This window comes from Oratosquilla oratoria, chromosome 24 (genome assembly GCF_046742065.1).
Source record: "Oratosquilla oratoria isolate Oo_2021 chromosome 24, ASM4674206v1, whole genome shotgun sequence".
In the NCBI taxonomy this organism is placed as follows: Eukaryota; Metazoa; Arthropoda; class Malacostraca; order Stomatopoda; family Squillidae; genus Oratosquilla; species Oratosquilla oratoria.
The window spans coordinates 45571611-45589344 of record NC_134800.1 but is presented as its reverse complement, the minus strand read 5'-3'; the positions used below and the strand labels follow the sequence as shown (position 1 = coordinate 45589344).

The 17734-nt window shown below is 37.8% G+C and overlaps 1 protein-coding gene across 2 annotated transcripts in view; it reads left to right on the top strand.

The window, feature by feature from the left end:
* Positions 1 to 6710: 6710 nt before the first annotated feature.
* The window catches only part of tgo (Aryl hydrocarbon receptor nuclear translocator homolog tgo), a 434151-nt gene continuing 423127 nt past the window's right edge, over positions 6711 to 17734 (top strand). For both annotated transcript variants that reach the window (XM_076208032.1, XM_076208031.1), the window contains exons 1-2: positions 6711 to 6890; positions 15198 to 15233. In XM_076208032.1, coding sequence (XP_076064147.1) covers positions 6856 to 6890; positions 15198 to 15233 — 71 coding nt within the window. In that variant the 5' untranslated portion in view covers positions 6711 to 6855. The remainder of the gene's footprint in view (positions 6891 to 15197; positions 15234 to 17734) is intronic.

Here is a 17734-nt window from a genome sequence, read left to right as displayed (position 1 = left end):
TGGCACATAAACCTAGGAACACGCTGAACAAAGCTCTTACCAAAGTTAAAGACACGGAGAGCCAAGCGGACCGAATAGGGGTGGTGTATGACGTTAGGTGTAAGGACCGTGAGACACATTACGTTGGAGAAACTGGTAAGAGATTAGCGACCGGATTGCAAGAACACCAGAGGGCAATCGGTAGGAAGGACATGAGTTCAGCTATTCTACATACATACATACACCCATGCATGTATTCATATATACATACATGCATGTATGCATACATACATGCATACATACATACATACACACATGCGGGAGTCATATACGGAGGAAGCGGAAAAAATGTCAGGTTATTCCTAGAAGCTTGGGCTAGTGATGATAATAGTGTCAGCAGGTGCATTACATTAAATCCAATTTACAAGGGAGCGAAAGACAGGCTGGAGAGGAAACATTCATCATAATCTGGTTTTTGTTGTGTGTTTTATTTGTATTATTACGATGGTAAAAGAGGAAGAGGAGGCGAATCAAGTAGAGAAGAAAAGGTAAAAAGTGCAGATGGAGAGATGATAATGGAAGAGAAGGCAGTGAGAGGAAGGTGGGCAGAGTATTTTAGGGAGTTGCTAAATGTGAAGGAGGATGGGGAGGGAAAGGTAGTTGCTGTGGGAAGCGCTAAGAAAATGAGTGATGAGTGAGGAAAATGGAGGAGAAATAGGGAAGGATGAAGTGAAAGCAGCCGTTAAGATGATGAGAGCAGGTAAGGCACCTGGGTTGGATGGATGCCATGCAGAATGTCTGAAGAAAGGAGGTACAGTTATGGTGGACTGGCTGGTGAGGTTATTTAATGTTTGTTTAAGAGAGGGTAGAGTGCCAGAGGACTGGAGGAGTGCCTGTATATTTCCGCTTTACAAGGGAAAGGGGGACAAGTGTGAGTGTAGTAGTTTCAGAGGGATCAGCTTGTTGAGTGTAGTTGGGAAGGCTTATGGGAGGATCTTGATTGAGAGGATTAGGAGAGGAACAGAGGGAGTAATTGGTGAGGAACAGTGTGGTTTTAGGACAGGTAAGACAGATATGTGAGAAAGCTATAGGAAAAGGGAAGGATGTTTTTTGGGCTTTTATGGATCTGGAAAACGCTTACGACAGGGTAGACAGGAAGGTATTGTGGGAGATATTGCAGATATATGAGATAGGAGGAAAGCTGTTAAGAGCAGTCAAGAGTTTTTACGAGAGTAGTAAAGCTTATGTTAGGATTAGAAATGGAGAGAGTGAATGGTTTGAGGTAAAGGTGGGACCTCGTCAGGGATGTGTTATGTCGCCCTGGCTGTTCAATCTATACATGGATGGGGTGGTGCGAGAGGTGAATGCAAGGGTAGTGGGTCAGGGGTTGGAGATGATTAAAGAAAATGGAGAAAAGTGGGAAATAAGCCAGTTGTTGTTTGCTGACGACACTGCACTTGTAGCAGGATCAGAGAAGGGATTGAGGAAGTTAGTGACAGAGTTTGAGAAGGTGTGAGAAAGAAGAAAACTGAAGATAGATGTGGGCAAAAGTAAGGTGATGAGATGTACAAGGGGAGAGAGTGACAGCAGGCTGGAAGTGAGCATTAAGAGTGAGAGACTGGAGGAAGTGGATAGTTTTAGGTACTTGGGTGCAAATGTGACAGGAAAGGGAGGAGTAGGGGTGGAGGTAGAATGTTGATTGAGAGAAGTGAGTAAATGCCTTGGTAGATTAAAAAGTGTGATGAGGAATAGACATCTGGGAATGGATGCTAAGAGGAGGTTATATGAAGGAGTGATTGTGTCAACAGCACTGTACGGGGCAGAAACATGGAGCATAAGAGAGGAAGAGAGAAGGAGTTTAAATGTTTTTGAGATGAAATGTCTGAGAAGTATGATAGGGGTTACTAGGCTGGATAGAGTGAGAAATGAGGAGGCGAGGAGGAGAACAGGGGTGGAAAGGGAGCTGGGAGATAGGGTTGATGAAAGAGTATTAAGATGGTTTGGACACATGCAAAAAAATCAATGAAGAAAGATTAGTAAAAGAGGGAAGGCAGAGGTTGAAGGAGTGAATATGAGGGGGCGTCCTAGGATGAGGTGGATGGATGGGGTGAAAGGGGCATTACAAAAGAGAGGAGTGTATGTTGAGGAAGGACGAGAGAGGACAGAAGATAGGGGTAAATGGAGAAGGGTTGTGTATGGATGATGCTGTGATGCATGAGGAGGAGTGGGTGGGGGATAGGGGGTGAGGAAGTATGTATGAGAAAAATATTGACCCAGCCCAAAGGGATTTATCCCCGTCTTCTCCTTTTCTGCAAAGAGGGGACGGAGAGGAGGCGTCGCCGAATTTATGAAGCAGCCTTGCTGTGGATGTGCTGTGTCTTGCGACACTGCTTGTAACCCAGAGCGGTGGACAGGATGCAGGGATGACCCGTCACCCAGGAGGTGCCGAGATGGGAGGGAGGGAGGAGGGTGGAAGGGAGTGGAATATGTAGGGAATGAATGCGTGGGAGTGGTTTCTATGCCTTTTTCTTTTTGGCTACCTCCCGTGTAAGGGGGAAAAAGCCTTTGGTATACATATGTATGTATGTATGTACGATGGTAATTTGTTTTTTTGGTGTGTTTTGTATTATTAACATTTTATTCATCTAAGTTATTAACGATGAGGGACTGTTTTTGTCCACTTTATTGTTCCAATTTCTTTGATCTGTGGCAGTGCATGCTTCGCGGGACATTTGTTCCACGTGGTGCGTTTTAGGTTATTGGATGCATTGTGGTGCGTACCAGTGTATAGAGTTTATACCCAATCTTAGTAGCATTTTTCAATCTTCATTATATTTTCTTATTTATTTTATTGTAAACTCTTTGTGTGTTTATTTTATGGATGTATTATACATTCTGTATTATAGTTTTTATTTTTATTTTTGATATGTTCTACTTGTGTTTGTTTCTGGAATGTAACGGTTACCGGGGTTACCTGTCCCAGTGTACGAGGGAGACCCCCTTTATATTGATTTCCTATTGCTACCACTGTATCACCCTGAAGACGAACCCCGGACAGGGTTCGAAACGTCGGAATAAATTGGCAAACGACGAGTCCAGCGTATACTTTCTTCCAAAAATGGTTCCTGGACTCCAGCTATTTACGAGTATGTATGTATGTTTACATGTACGTATGCATGTTTACATGTATGTATGTATGTTTACATGTATGTATACATGTTTACATGTATGTATGCATGTTTACATGTATGTATGCATGTTTACATGTATGTATGCATGTTTACATGTATGTATGCATGTTTACATGTATGTATGCATGTTTACATGTATGTATGCATGTTTACATGTATGTATGCATGTTTACATGTATGTATGCATGTTTACATGTATGTATGCATGTTTACATGTATGTATGCATGTTTACATGTATGTATGCATGTTTACATGTATGTATGCATGTTTACATGTATGTATGCATGTTTACATGTATGTATGCATGTTTACATGTATGTATGCATGTTTACATGTATGTATGCATGTTTACATGTATGTATGCATGTTTACATGTATGTATGCATGTTTACATGTATGTATGCATGTTTACATGTATGTATGCATGTTTAAATGTATGTATGCATGTTTACATGTATGTATGCATGTTTACATGTATGTATGCATGTTTACATGTATGTATGCATGTTTACATGTATGTATGCATGTTTACATGTATGTATGCATGTTTACATGTATGTATGCATGTTTACATGTATGTATGCATGTTTACATGTATGTATGCATGTTTACATGTACAGTATGTATGTATGTTTACATGTATGTATGCATGTTTACATGTATGTATGCATGTTTACATGTATGTATGCATGTTTACATGTATGTATGCATGTTTACATGTATGTATGCATGTTTACATGTATGTATGCATGTTTACATGTATGTATGCATGTTTACATGTATGTATGTTGACATGTATGTTTACATGTATGTATGTATGTTTACATGTATGTATGTACGTATGCATGCATGTATGTATGTATGCATACATGTATGTATTTATGTATGTATGTATTATGTATGTATATATGCATGTATGTACGCAAGCATGCATGTATGTATGCATGTATGCATGAATGTATGTATGCATATATGTATGTGTGTGTGTATGTATGTATTGTTAGGGTTTCCATGTTGGGTAACTGCTGGCAAGCATTCAACAGGTTGCGCTTGTTTGACATAATGAGATTACAATTTTTTAAATGAAAAGAAATGGTTCGTATGTTTTTTCAGGGTAATAGTTCAGGAAAATATTAAAATGTAATGAATAAGGTTACACTTCCTACCTTGTGTTTTCTCTTCATAATTACTTTCCATCCGTTTTATTACTATTTCTATTTGTTTACTATGTTAATAGACTTTTTTTTCCTCAGAATCTTCGCGTCGTATTCCTTGATCGCAGGACTGGATCTAATGGGGATAGAACTTATGCCCAAGAGAGTAAAAACAAGGTATAAGGACTCAATGGAGCAAAAATGCAAGAGGCTAAATCTCGGTGAGGGTTTTAAGTTGAAGAATATCATTATTTACACTAAATAGTGCAGTCGATGAAATTGACATTTTCATCAACGTGAAAATGTCATGTTTGCCTATATGTGTCACTGCATGATTCTCTTTTACTGTTTTGTTTTCGAAATTGTGAATATTCTCTCTGTAATGGGAATTCAGGAAGAATATTTTACATTCTTTGATTCTTTTATATAGCCCATATCCATAATAGGTACCTGTTCATAAAAACAGATATCGGCATAACATCCTCGACAAATATTTAATTTTCTGTCTCTTCTCATCCTCTTTAAAATTCTACAATGGTAGATGTTGATTTTTATTAGGAGGTGGTAATCCTTGAAAACATGTACATTTTTTAATGTTCGATAACAATAATGGGAAAATTAACTATTATGACATAGTAAATAAATTATAATCTCAATCGTGATCTACTGCCATATCTGTCACTATTTGTATCACTATACAAAACATGATGACAGGCGACTTTGCTGTCTATGTGGTTGTTGATTGCAGACAAATGAATAAATATAATAAATAAATCAAGTAAATATATAAATAAATTACAAATAATTAAGTACAAAATTGATATATGATAAATGAATAAATATAAACAAAATAATAAATAAACCAGTAAATTGATTATAACCAAAAATAAATTATGTATGGTTAGGTGAATGAATGATCAAACAAACAAATAGATAAGTAAATTAATAAATACAAAATACATACATAAATAAACACAGAGAAACGGGAAAATAAAAACAATTGTAAACATTACCGACTTTTTCAGCTGAACATCCAAAAGACTATAAACTAACTGAGCAAGTGGCCAGTGGGTCTGCCCCACATCGATCATAACTCTTACTTCCTTCCATTTCATTCTTTCCTTCTACTAAACTCCCAAATCCCCCCCTCCCTCCCCCTCCCCCATCTTATTTATCCTGCCCTCTAAATATGTGGTTGGAAAAAATCTATATTGTTTATTGCTTGATTAGTATTTAATGTTGAAAATATTTTCGGTTCTAATCTTATTAGTTCCCTTTAATATCTAGAGCTATTAATATATCTGGTATCAGTTTAGTAGCCCGTCGCTGTATCCCTTTCAAACTGTCAATTTCTAACGATATTCTGAATGCTTAATGACAATTGGAATACTTAGCTCAAAGATCATGCTGTCGGTTCCAGAATATGTGTGTGTGTGTGTGTGTGTGTATGTATATATCTGTTTTCTCGGAGATCGAAACAGAAAACTTACAGGATTATTTTTTCACTCTCCACTTTGCTTATGTTTTTTTTCTTCTAATTACTTGTGTCCATACTCTGTGTAATTTTTACTTATATGCATAACTTTATATTTGGTTAGGTTGAATTATTATTATATTTCACACTTTGTGATTTTTCAGACCATTGCTCAACTTGTCTAAATCTTGAATATCAAGTGATTTGTGTTGTCATTTGCCATTTTGCACAGCTTAGCAATACACGAGATCTTTGAAACAGCAAGAACACGGTCATATGTTTATGGCTGGGATTATTGGCAAAAGAATGCGATGGAACCTTCTATTATAGCATTTTTCGAAACTGTTTGTGATTTCTCCGTAGAGAGAATGACGCTTCTTTCTATCATGGATCAGCTATGTAAAGGAAACAAAGGATGAATAATGAATTTATACATAACATCATATATAAAGTCTATATAAATCTAAAATAATATGGATTATGTCATATGTGTACTATAAAGGTCATACTTTACTCACAGAGCATATTATTTGTTTAAAGTTTAGCAAAGTTTATAAGCTAGCAGACAATGGTAATCATATCTACTTATTGCAATTATAAAATTCACAAGTGTCACATCTATATTGATTTTGTATATTTTAATGTTATATTAACCTCCAAGTGTAGAACAAATTTTGATACCTGCATCCTCGTACCACATTGAAATAAATTATATTTTAGAAGAATTATGCTTTATGTACTCAGTCTGTGTATACAACAGTTTTAAATACAATGAAAAATAAGATATATAAAAATAGTTTCAATACTTATGATGCAACCTTTAGTAATTCACACTTTTTTTTTCAAACCACTCACAGCGTACCTATATAGTACATACGTGATCCCTGATGCACTGTCTCCCACTACCTGTGTTCTCGCGCAGTCCTCTCGCGCATCGCGAGAGTTGTAAAGGGTTTTTGTAAACAAGTGAACGTTGTTTACGGTAATTTCGCTGGTCAACAAAAGCTGTCTTTACAAGGAAATATCGTTTCAGGAAGCCAAAATAAGGTGGAAGCCATGGCTACTGCCACTACACAAGTTGTACAAGGCAAGTATTTATTGAAATATGTCTTTAAACACTGGAAAAGGAAATTTGCTATGATGGTAGTGTATTCATTGTATTCATCTTTTGGTGTATTTTCGTCGTTCATACGTAGTTCTAGGTTGTCTGAACAGCTTATGTGGGCACCTTTATTTTCCTACGTCTGATTGCTACTGGAAGCAAGGATTTTAGTGACTCAGAATTTCTAACAAAATTAAGATATGCGGAAGAATGGTTCACAGCCCATATTGGTGGGATTTCTGGTCTTAAGGGTTGTGGGGAGGCCAACTTGTTACATATCATGACAGTGCCCACTTACGTGCCAAAGTTTATTTAATTTTGACAGGAGTCGACGTTGGGTGTCTATGAACACGAAAGGTTGTATTAACTTATGGGTTATTTTTTCTGAGATTCTAGTGGATTAATACATCAATGTTATGATTGAGTTAAACTGAAGATACTGAATTTTTATTTGCAAAAGAAACCTTACCTTGTAGTTCTTTAAGTTTCAAAGAATAAATGATGACTGGACTCAATCTTTCGGACTTATTAGAAATTGACTGGAAATTTATTATGCTAGAAAGGCCCGTGAAGCGAAGATTAATATATAGTTCTACCAAAATAGAATATAGTAAACAGATTTATCCTCAAATATAATTAAATTTATTCAAGTGGACATAGGAATCTTGGAGTTCACATCCACTAACACATTTTCCTACTGCACCCATTTAGTACTAAACACGTCAAAATAAATTCTTTTGTGTCGAAAACATAGAGGACACTCCCCCATACTTTATCCAAATAAGTTTGGAAAATAATTAACTATGTTATCCTGTGTGGGAAACTCCCCATACAGCTTGATAGAAGACACAAGAATCCACATTGCAGATTTGTCAGTCAGTAATTTTAATCTATACCAAAAGCTTTTTAGTTTTCCCCCACATAACAGGGGTAGCCAAGTCGAAAGGCACATACCCACTCCCACCCATTCCACTCCGATCCACCACCCTTTCCTTCGTCTCATCTTAGCTCCTCGTGGGTGACAGGTCATCCCTGAGTCCTGCCCACTATCCTGGGCCAGTAGCAATGTAGTAAGACACAGTGTTTTTAATAGTAAATTAAAATAACAGAACAATTTTGAACTTACAAGAGGGTGCATTATATATAGTGGATAACTACTGGCTGGTAATTGGAATATTTGCACAATGAATCCCCCAAGACATGTTCATGAGCATGCTTGAACGAACCGATGCTGTCAAAAGATACCACATCAGCTGGTAAAGGATTCCATAACTTAACCTATCACGGGTTGAACAAAAATGGCATCTGACATCAGGGTCTGATTGGCTGTGAATTATCTTATGATACATGGCCCCTTGTGGCTTTCACTGTTGGTCAAACAAATAGTTCATCCTGCGGGGCTGATACATTAGCATGAACAATCTTCAAGCCATATAAAATCTCATGTCTAACTGTCCATGGATTGAAAAAAAATTGTTCTCAGTCTTTGAGAGTATTCCATGCCCACCAAACCGCTGATTTCTCCGAGTCCAAAATTGAAGGATATATATACTTATATCTCTTATATAGCATAGTTAGTTACTATGGCACTTGTCATGTGATCGCTGAGTTCGAGTCCTCGGCAGTACCGCATTTCAATTTCTGCATGTGGCCCCATTGGGTCTCCCGATGTTGATGGCTTAGAATTAAAGTACATTGTGGTTGTTAAAATGTATCTCTAATCACTGGGACCCATTCAGTGTTGTACAAATACTTTCCCACGTTTGTATACTTCCAGTTGTACTATCATAGTGGAGATAGGTTGAACGCAAAATTTCATGTATGTGTATGTAACTCGAGCATACAAATATATTAGAAAAGTTGTGCTTTACTTATATTTCTCTTGATAGCGTAGTTGGTTAGTTACTACGGCACTTGTCATGTGATCACTGAGTTCAAGTCCTCGGGAGTACCGCATTTCAATTTCTGCATGTGGCCACATAGGGTCTCCTGATGTTGATGGCTTAGAATTAAAGTGCATTGTGGTTGTTAATATATATATATTATTTATTTATTTTATTTTATTTTATTTATATTTATTTTTTCATTTATTTTGTTGTATTTATTTTTTTATTATTATTATTATTTATTTATTTATTCATTTTTTCTTTCTAATGCTGGCATTGCAACTTGTATCAGTGGTACTCACCTTGGTAACTGAACCTGTTCCCAGGGATTGATGACACCTGTGTAGACTCAGTGTTAGCATATTTTGCCACAAAATGCATACTTAGATGTAGACCTAGACTTAATGCACTGAAATCAATCTAGGACAACATTTGGAGAAAACAAAGAAACTTATGACAATATACAATGTATACACTCAATGATGAATTATGGGACCACCGCATGGCCCCCCAATTCCACTGCCATGTGCCCCAGCACCCTTCAGACCATACAAAACAAAGCCCTAAAGACAATTACAAGCTGTACAAACTAACAGACTATCTACACTATGAATCAAAAGTCCTCAAAGTCAAGTATCACCTTGACATAAGAGCCACATAAACACTTGCTGCAGCCTCCACAAACATAGCACACCCTCTACATTACATAGCAAAACACCCACACATGCCAAGAAACACCAAAACAGCACCCAAATACTCACTTCTCTTCCTCCACAACCACCAGACGCCAGCCCCTGTAATTATATCCATAATCATGTCACTCACTACACCATCAACAATTTGAAAGATGACACATTGCTGTATGCCAGACCCTCTGAATCCTCTCTCCCCTGAAAGTACAATCTACCTGGCCAGACTGCAGTGTGGCCACCATCCAGCCCATCTAAGCTACCAGAAGAGGCTGGATGACTGCATCACAGATAAGTGTCCAGGATGCAGCACTTCACCCTACACTATACAACACATTATGGAAGACTGCATTGTACACAATCACACACACCAGCAACATAATATGCATTCAATAAAGGATTTATGGAAAAACTCCATTTCGTCCATGGCATTCCTTAAGAAGACAGAACTGTTTGGCCAGACAGGCTAAGGAACGACATCTTGTCAGTGACTCCAAAACCCATGACATGCAATAGTCCTTCTACTAACTATCCTGTGCAGTGTTCGAAGATGGCATCTGGCAATAATTTTGGCAGAGTAAATTTGAGGATGCACATTATCTTCCCCATTGGAACTTTTTCAAGTAAAGGGATGAGGAATACAAACTTAAAGTATGTGGAAGCCTCTGAAGGGGCAGGTGAGAGATGGGAATGAAGGGGGTAAGTCATGGTAGGTCTTCACTGTTCTATAGTATTTGACCCTCAAATAACAGCTCTTCCAGACAATTCCTCAATATCCTTTCATATTGCTCAGATATGTGTACCATGATTATGCACTTGATAAAGTTGAAATAAAAGGGGACATCATGCTAATAAAGGCTCTGTGCTTACATTGTGTTATTTTGATGATTAACTTGGCTTTTCCAGTCAGTGATGTGGTTGGTGCTAGCCAGGTCTGTTGCACTTGCAATAGTGGTGGTATTGTGAACATTGCAGTAACATTTCACTGATGATTCCTTTACATGTCATCTTCTAAACCTCAGGCTTGGTGGCTTTATTATCTTGTAAATTCTTTTATGGTCTTGCTGGTTTGGCACACCACTGGTGCCTTTCACCAGAGCTAGAGTTGTGGTGTTGTTGGTTGGAAGTATAATCTTAGTGGTTGTTTCACTGCATTGTCGGCAATTGTCCATTATTTTTTCAACTTTTCTTTTAAACTGATTAATGGCAATCTTCAGGATTTCAATTTTGTCAAGATTTCATTAATGTGCTGTCATTCCTCGGCATTTGCTGATGTCTTTTTTAATTCCATGACTTGGTTGTTGTTGTTGTTGTTCCCTAGACTGTCTGTCCGAGTAGTTCCGTCTCCTCAAGGAATGCCATGACCGAAATGGTGTTTTCCCACAAATCCTTTATGGAGTGTATGTTGTGTTGTTTGCGTGCGTAATTATGTATAATGCAGTCTTCCATGACGTGTTGAATAGTATGGGGTGAAGTGTTACATCCTGGGCATTTGTCCAAAATGTGGTCATCCAGTCTCTTCTGGTAGCTTAGAAGGGCTGGGTGGTTGTCGCATCATAGTCTGGCCAGGTGGACTTTGTCCTTTTGTGGAAGAGAGGATTCAGGGGGTGCCACAGCATCTTCATCATGGGACCACCACCCAACCCCAAGAATTGGAGGCCAAACAGCGGCAAATACCCCTGGCCACTGGCTCTACGCAGGTGGCACCTAACCCCAGGAGGGGCTTCGGCTGCCTGAGCAAGTACCATAACATGGTTTCACTATGTGGATGACATCCATGCAATTATACAGTACCCAAGTGATTCAACTTGTGAAACTTTAAAACATTCTTCGTCATGGAAACCACTTAATTTTACTCTGGAAGAAGGATTTGATAATTCTCTTCTGTTTTTGTTGTTGATGTCGTTCCCTAGACTGTCTGGCTGAGCAGTCCTGTCTCCCAGAGGAATGCTGTGGCTGAAATGGGGTTTTCCCACAAATCCCTTATAGAGTGTGTATTGTGTTGTTGGTGTGCATGATTGCATACAATGCAGTCTTCTACTGTTCCTGGACATACTCCTTTTTAAACAAGGTAGCCAACTGAAATTCAAAGTGTATAGGACATATCAATGAAGAATTGTTACACTTCTACTCCCACCACAGTATAGAAATCAAGAGTAATTTTAATACATGTCTTTCTCTGAGCAGTCGGAGTTTGTAGTGCAGTATTTACAAATCTGAAATTCCTGGTGTTTGTGTGTGGAGGCATTTGTAGCCATGTTGTGCCAAACCGGCAAATTAAAATACATTTTCAAAATTTTGCAATCCTTGTTGTAGTGGTAATAATGACTAAGTGGTCACATAAGTCATAAGTTAATAACTATCTGTTATGTGATCCTGAGAATAAGATAGAAGTCTGATATGATAGTAAGGTAGAAGCATCAAAGGGGTTTGGCGCTGCATTCCGAGCTGCCTTATTGGTTCACTCATTGCTGGGAATATCAGCATGAAATGGCACCAAACTAGAGAAAATTTATTTTAAATGGGAGAACATTCAGACAAGCTATGAATGAATTTCATGTCTCAGTTATTTGAGTCAGTGATGATCATAAAAGATAGGGCAGGGGATAGGTGGCAAGAGTAGTAGCGAGTTCAGCACTGAGGATTGAAACTAAGGTGGGTGGGATCTAGATTCTTTGTTGGAGATACAGATGCAAAACCTACTCTGGTCAGATGAAGGTGTGGATGGGAGCAGGGTTACTGGAGGATGAATGGATTTATACAGGAAGAACAACCAGGGGATCCAGCTAGGTGTTGTGATTGGGAGGATCTTACCAGTTATTCTTTATATGGGTATCATGTCTGACATCTTCATATCAAATGGACAGGCTCAGTATGTCTGTCTGTCAGATTGGTCAAGTATTTTCATTGAGCAAAATAAATCCCTTTATATTGAAGAATGTACTGTGTTTATTTTTCAATGAATACTTGTATTAGATAGGAAGAGTCCTTTCTTTGCATTGACATTCACATCCCATTACTGGTTGTATCCGTATCTTTGTAGAGATTCTCCTGTAATGACCTACAGTCATCCCAGTACAAATAACACTACTGTTTCCAGGGGTTAGGTGAATACGAATGTCACAAGTAATGAAGAGCTGCAAATGTTTGTTGAGGGCACACTGCATGCACAGTTCACAATTCTCTCACAAAATAGGCCACTGGATTCTATTCTTTTGTATGTAACTTATTCACTCGGAAGTCACCTGTTGCTCTAGAATTCTCAAATTAGGTTGCAAATAAAAGCAGATAGGGGTTGTGAGAATGTTGAGCACTCAAAGCATGTAGATAACATAAATTGTACTGATGCTAAACCTGGGTTTGCTTAGGGACATGACAGGAAGTATGAATGTGCAACATTATGATCAGATTGTTGTGGAAAGGAGCTGTTCCCACCACAGAAATGCAGTAAATATCTAGTTTTGTTATTCCCACTGCACCCGAAGTTCTCAACATATTCTCTTAGATTGTTGTTGGAGGTGGGGAGGGGGGCAGAATGATTGATTACTTGAACAAATATTGCATTTATATATACAGTACTATTAATGTAACCAAGCATCCAAGAAAATGTTGACAGCACAGTAAAATGACCAACATTTAGGACCATAAATGAATTCAAAGTGCATCATTCTTATTTTAAGGAAATTGACATTGGCATGTATTTTTTCCCACATGAACTATATATATATTCTACACCAAGTGTCTCATCTACCTGCTTGTCATCCAACAGTTAAATTCAGACATACAATCAGTCAGCTGGTTGCTTATAGATGCACCATTTCACATCCCATAATTCTGTCATTTAACATTTATTGAATTGTTGTTTTGGCAAGAGGGAGGGAGTGGAGTATGTGGGGATGGAATGGGTGGGAGTGGCCTTTGTTTTTTGGCTACCTCCCTTGTAAGGGGGAAAAAGCCTTTGGTATACGTATGTTTTGGCATAATGCAACTACCATTTTTATTTTGTTTGTATTTAGTTGAGTGAGTGATTCTGTGATGTAGATAATGTTTCCCATTCTTAGACTTCAGCTATATGCACCTTTCCATTAAAGCACTATTTCGGTTTAGTGTGAAGTCTTGGAGGCCCTGTACTTCTGTAAGTGAAACTGAAATAAGTACATACTGTTTAGTGCTATATTGTCCAGTAATACATACTTGGGGCTGCTCTTATCCTTGAAAATCTGTGGATAGATGAAAGTTGACTGTATAATGTTGTCAGTAATGGAAAGGATACTTGGTGTCTTTCGTCTTTCTAGTAAGTTCTTTAAGAAGAAGCTTCATCCAGTCTAGCACTCCCAGTTTCCATATCAATGTCTGCTTTCTAGGTGGTCAGAAATATGGACAGAGCTGAAGAAAAATATGTCAAGGTTTGAAGGATTGAAGAACCTAAAGGTTACAGGCTTCAATGATCAAATCCAAAACCTTCTGTTGTACTGTGCATGGATGATTGAATGTGTCACAACAACTTACATTAATTCTGTGGATGAAGTAGTCATTTTAGAAGTCGTAAATAGAGTAGCATGAATTATGAATATTGTTTTCTGCTTTGAACAGGTGGTAATCAGAAGTGATAATTTTTTTTTTATTAGGGTGAGCAGAATTGAGTTTTTTAAATTAATGCTTATGATGGTTATTATTTGTGATACCTTTCATTTCATTATTGGATCATGTTGCTTATTTATATTCTCATGTGCACTTTGTCTGAAGGACTTTTGTTTTGGATAACAAGTTTTTGTCTTCTTTGGTTTTGGATAACAAGTTTTGTCTTCTTTAAATAAGGGGAAAAAGCTCCACAAGGAATATAAGCATATATGTTCTATTGTTGTTGCTTTGCTGTAGAAAGTTATCCATAGTGCTTTATTTTGTGTCATAGCAAGTTTTTGTTTTCATAATTGTTGTTGTCATTCCCAAGCAGTCCTTTCTCCATGAGGAATGCCATAACTGTAACGGGGTTTTCCCACAAATCCTATACTGTACAGAGTGTATATTATGTTGTTGGCATGCGTGATTGTGTACAATGTAACATCCTGGGCAGTTGTCTGCAATGATATCATCCAGCCTCCTCAGGTAACTTGAAGGGCTGGATGGTGATCACTTTGCATCCTGGCCAGATGGACCCTGTCCTTTCGGGGAAGAAAGGATTTAGAGGGATGGTGTCTAATGTTTCAAGAGTTTGGGGCCAACCAGCCACAGCATATCCCGACCACCGGTTCTCGTGCAGGTGGCACCAATCCTTGGGAGCAGTTTCTTAATTGTTGGGTACTTTGCGTAATTATATGTAATTCGAATGAATTACATGTAATTATTGGTATTTCTTCCTGCTGTCCAAATCCTGTACTTACAAGTGTTTTAAGTATATTGAGTTTCTTATTTGCTTTCATTCTAAGGTCTTATGTGTGGGATAGTGTGTATTAGATATGATGCTTAGTATCTAATGATTATCGTGACTTTTGGTCCCATTCAGAGGCTCTTACCAAGTACCAGAAGGCCGCAGATCATATATAAGAGAGACCAGGAGCAACAGATTGATTGATGGTGACATACACACACACATATATATATATATATATATATATATATATGTATATGCATGATTTTGTGGAAAACATCAAGGATACACAGTAGTTAGTTTTTAAAATAAATAGATTTTTAAAACAATTTTTTTTCCTCCCTTGCAGGCAGTATAGATGCCAGGAAGAGGAGAGCTGGATCCATTGGGTAAGTGTAGTACTCTTTATATTGACAGTCCAAGCGCCTTTGGTTGACTAAAAAAATTGTGTAGTCCAGTGGTTCCCACAGGGGGCCAATTTGATTTTTTTTAGTCAGTGTGTGAGTTAACACATGATGCATATACTGTATGCATACATAAAGATATTTGTGTGTATCTAATTGTAGTATAGAGGAATTTGTGTATTGTTTGAACTTGGGCTATATCACTTCCTAAGCTATTCCAAGTATTTATGCATCTGTATGGAAAACTGTATTTCTTTACATCCTTTCGACATGTTGTCTTTCTTCATTTGCTTCCATGACCTCTTAAAGCCCTCCCGTCTTCTATCAAGAGATCTCTTCTGTCAATGCCATCTATCCCCTTCAATTACCTGAATAGTGTAATCATATCACCTCTTTCTCTTCAATCTTTCAAAGTTGGTAAACCCAGTGCTTTTAGTCTTTCCTCTTAAGGATTATTTGCCAGGCTGGGGACCAGTTTGGTTGCTAACCTTTGTATTGTCTCAATCTTGCTTACAAACTTCACTCTGTGTGGGAACCATACTACTGGTGCATATTCCAGTCTTGGATAGGTCAGGGTTTTGATAAGTACATGTGTAATAACATATGTATATATATGTATCAGGGTTTCGATGAGTACATGTGTAATTACATGTATCTGTGATTTTGTGTGTTTGAATAATAGGAATTATATGTCACAGGGGGGCATCAGGATTTTAGAGATGGGTCATGGCCAAGAAAGGTTGATAACCACTGGTCTAGTCCTTCTTTTTCCTTGGTAAAATGTTGTCTCATACTGATTGATTAATTGATTGATCTGTTATTCCAAATTGTCGTAAGACAAATACTGTCAAGGTGTAGAAATGGCTAACAGATTTCTTTGCTAGTAGAGGCTGCAGTATTTCAGAAGAAGCCCTATTAAGAATCTAAAGGTATTATGTGGCCCCTCAGATACCATTGCTATTGTCATTGCTATTTAACTTGTTCACAAGCAACCTTCCTTCCCATAGTCAGGATTTCAACACAAAAGTGCTCAAATACACATATAACCTAACAATAATAGGGCAGCATCAAAGTTACAACAGCCAAAACATCTGAGTATATCTTGACAAGCTAGACCTATGCCTGGCACATACCAGAATATATGCTTCTTCTTACAAGTCCATATATTCTGGCCTCCATGAATCTAAAACTTACTGAACAATCAAAGTTTATAGATAAATTCTGCTGCTGACTAAAAATCTTAAAATGCTGGGCCTTGCCTTTAACACCCAAATGACCTTCACCCCATGCACAAAGGACCTTATGTCAAGGAAAAAATAAGACACTCAAACATTCTCAGAGCTGTTATGGGTACAAAATATGGACAGAAAAAAGGAACATTTAAGAACTTGATTGCAGAGAACTATGCTGTAAATGTGTGGAGTATGATTTTTATGTCATGTTTGTATAACATGATTAGTGTTTCTTCATGTTTACGGAAGCTTGTACTTGCCACTGTTTATTTTCATGATATTCATTGTTTGATCTTTCATGGGTGGGTTGAAGGACATGAGGTCTAGGATTTTATCACTTTCGTCTGATGGAAGTTGGCCATTCAATGTGACTGTTGAAGTAAGATTACTAAGCCATATATTTTTCCTGAGCAGCTATATTGAATGTTTATGTGACAGCTGTTGAATAGAACCATAATTTCTGGGCGGTGCCAAATGAAAATTGGTAAAATCATATTAAGAAAAGCTTTTAAGATGGACTGCCTTTTCATATATTCAATTCTAGCTATTATTGTTCACAGCCAACTGATTTTGTTGATAATATTTAGAAGTGGGAGAAAATTAAGAAAATGTCTGAACAGGTGCCTTTCCTGACATTCTTTTTGAAGGTAAAGTAGGTCACTGTATGATAAATGAAAGTTCATTTTATCGTGCAAGCCATTCCTTTTAGGATGCAGAAAGACTTGTGTTAAGCTGTGTAAATGCTTTAAAAGATGATTTTCATGCTTTAAATGGAATGTTTAAGGAGAGTCAAACCTGGAACTGTGACCTTTTCGGGCTTGTTTTTGCTGTCCACACTCAGGTCCTGAACAAGATCTCGACAGTTAGGCATAAGGTCACTAAATCTTCTGCATTCTCCAAGAGAACAGATAATGGTGCTGGCAGATATCTTTTTGTTGAAAGAAGATCCGTTCCTCTGAAAATGGATAATGGTACATCTTTACCCTTTTCACTTTATTGGCACTTGACAACACTTAATGCTTTGTTGTGGTTGCTACAAGGTTGTTTTGTTCATTTGTGTTTGATCTCCATCAATGGTAATGATAATCATAAAAAAACTTGTCTGGAGTTTCTCCGACTGCCAATAGCCCTTGGGCCCTTCATTAATCTCTTGAGAAGAAACTTTGGATTCTTGTCAGTGTCATTAGCCTATTTGTATTTCAATCCATCAATCAATTGCCCCAGGGGCTCTTCTAGGAGACCCATGGCTCCCTA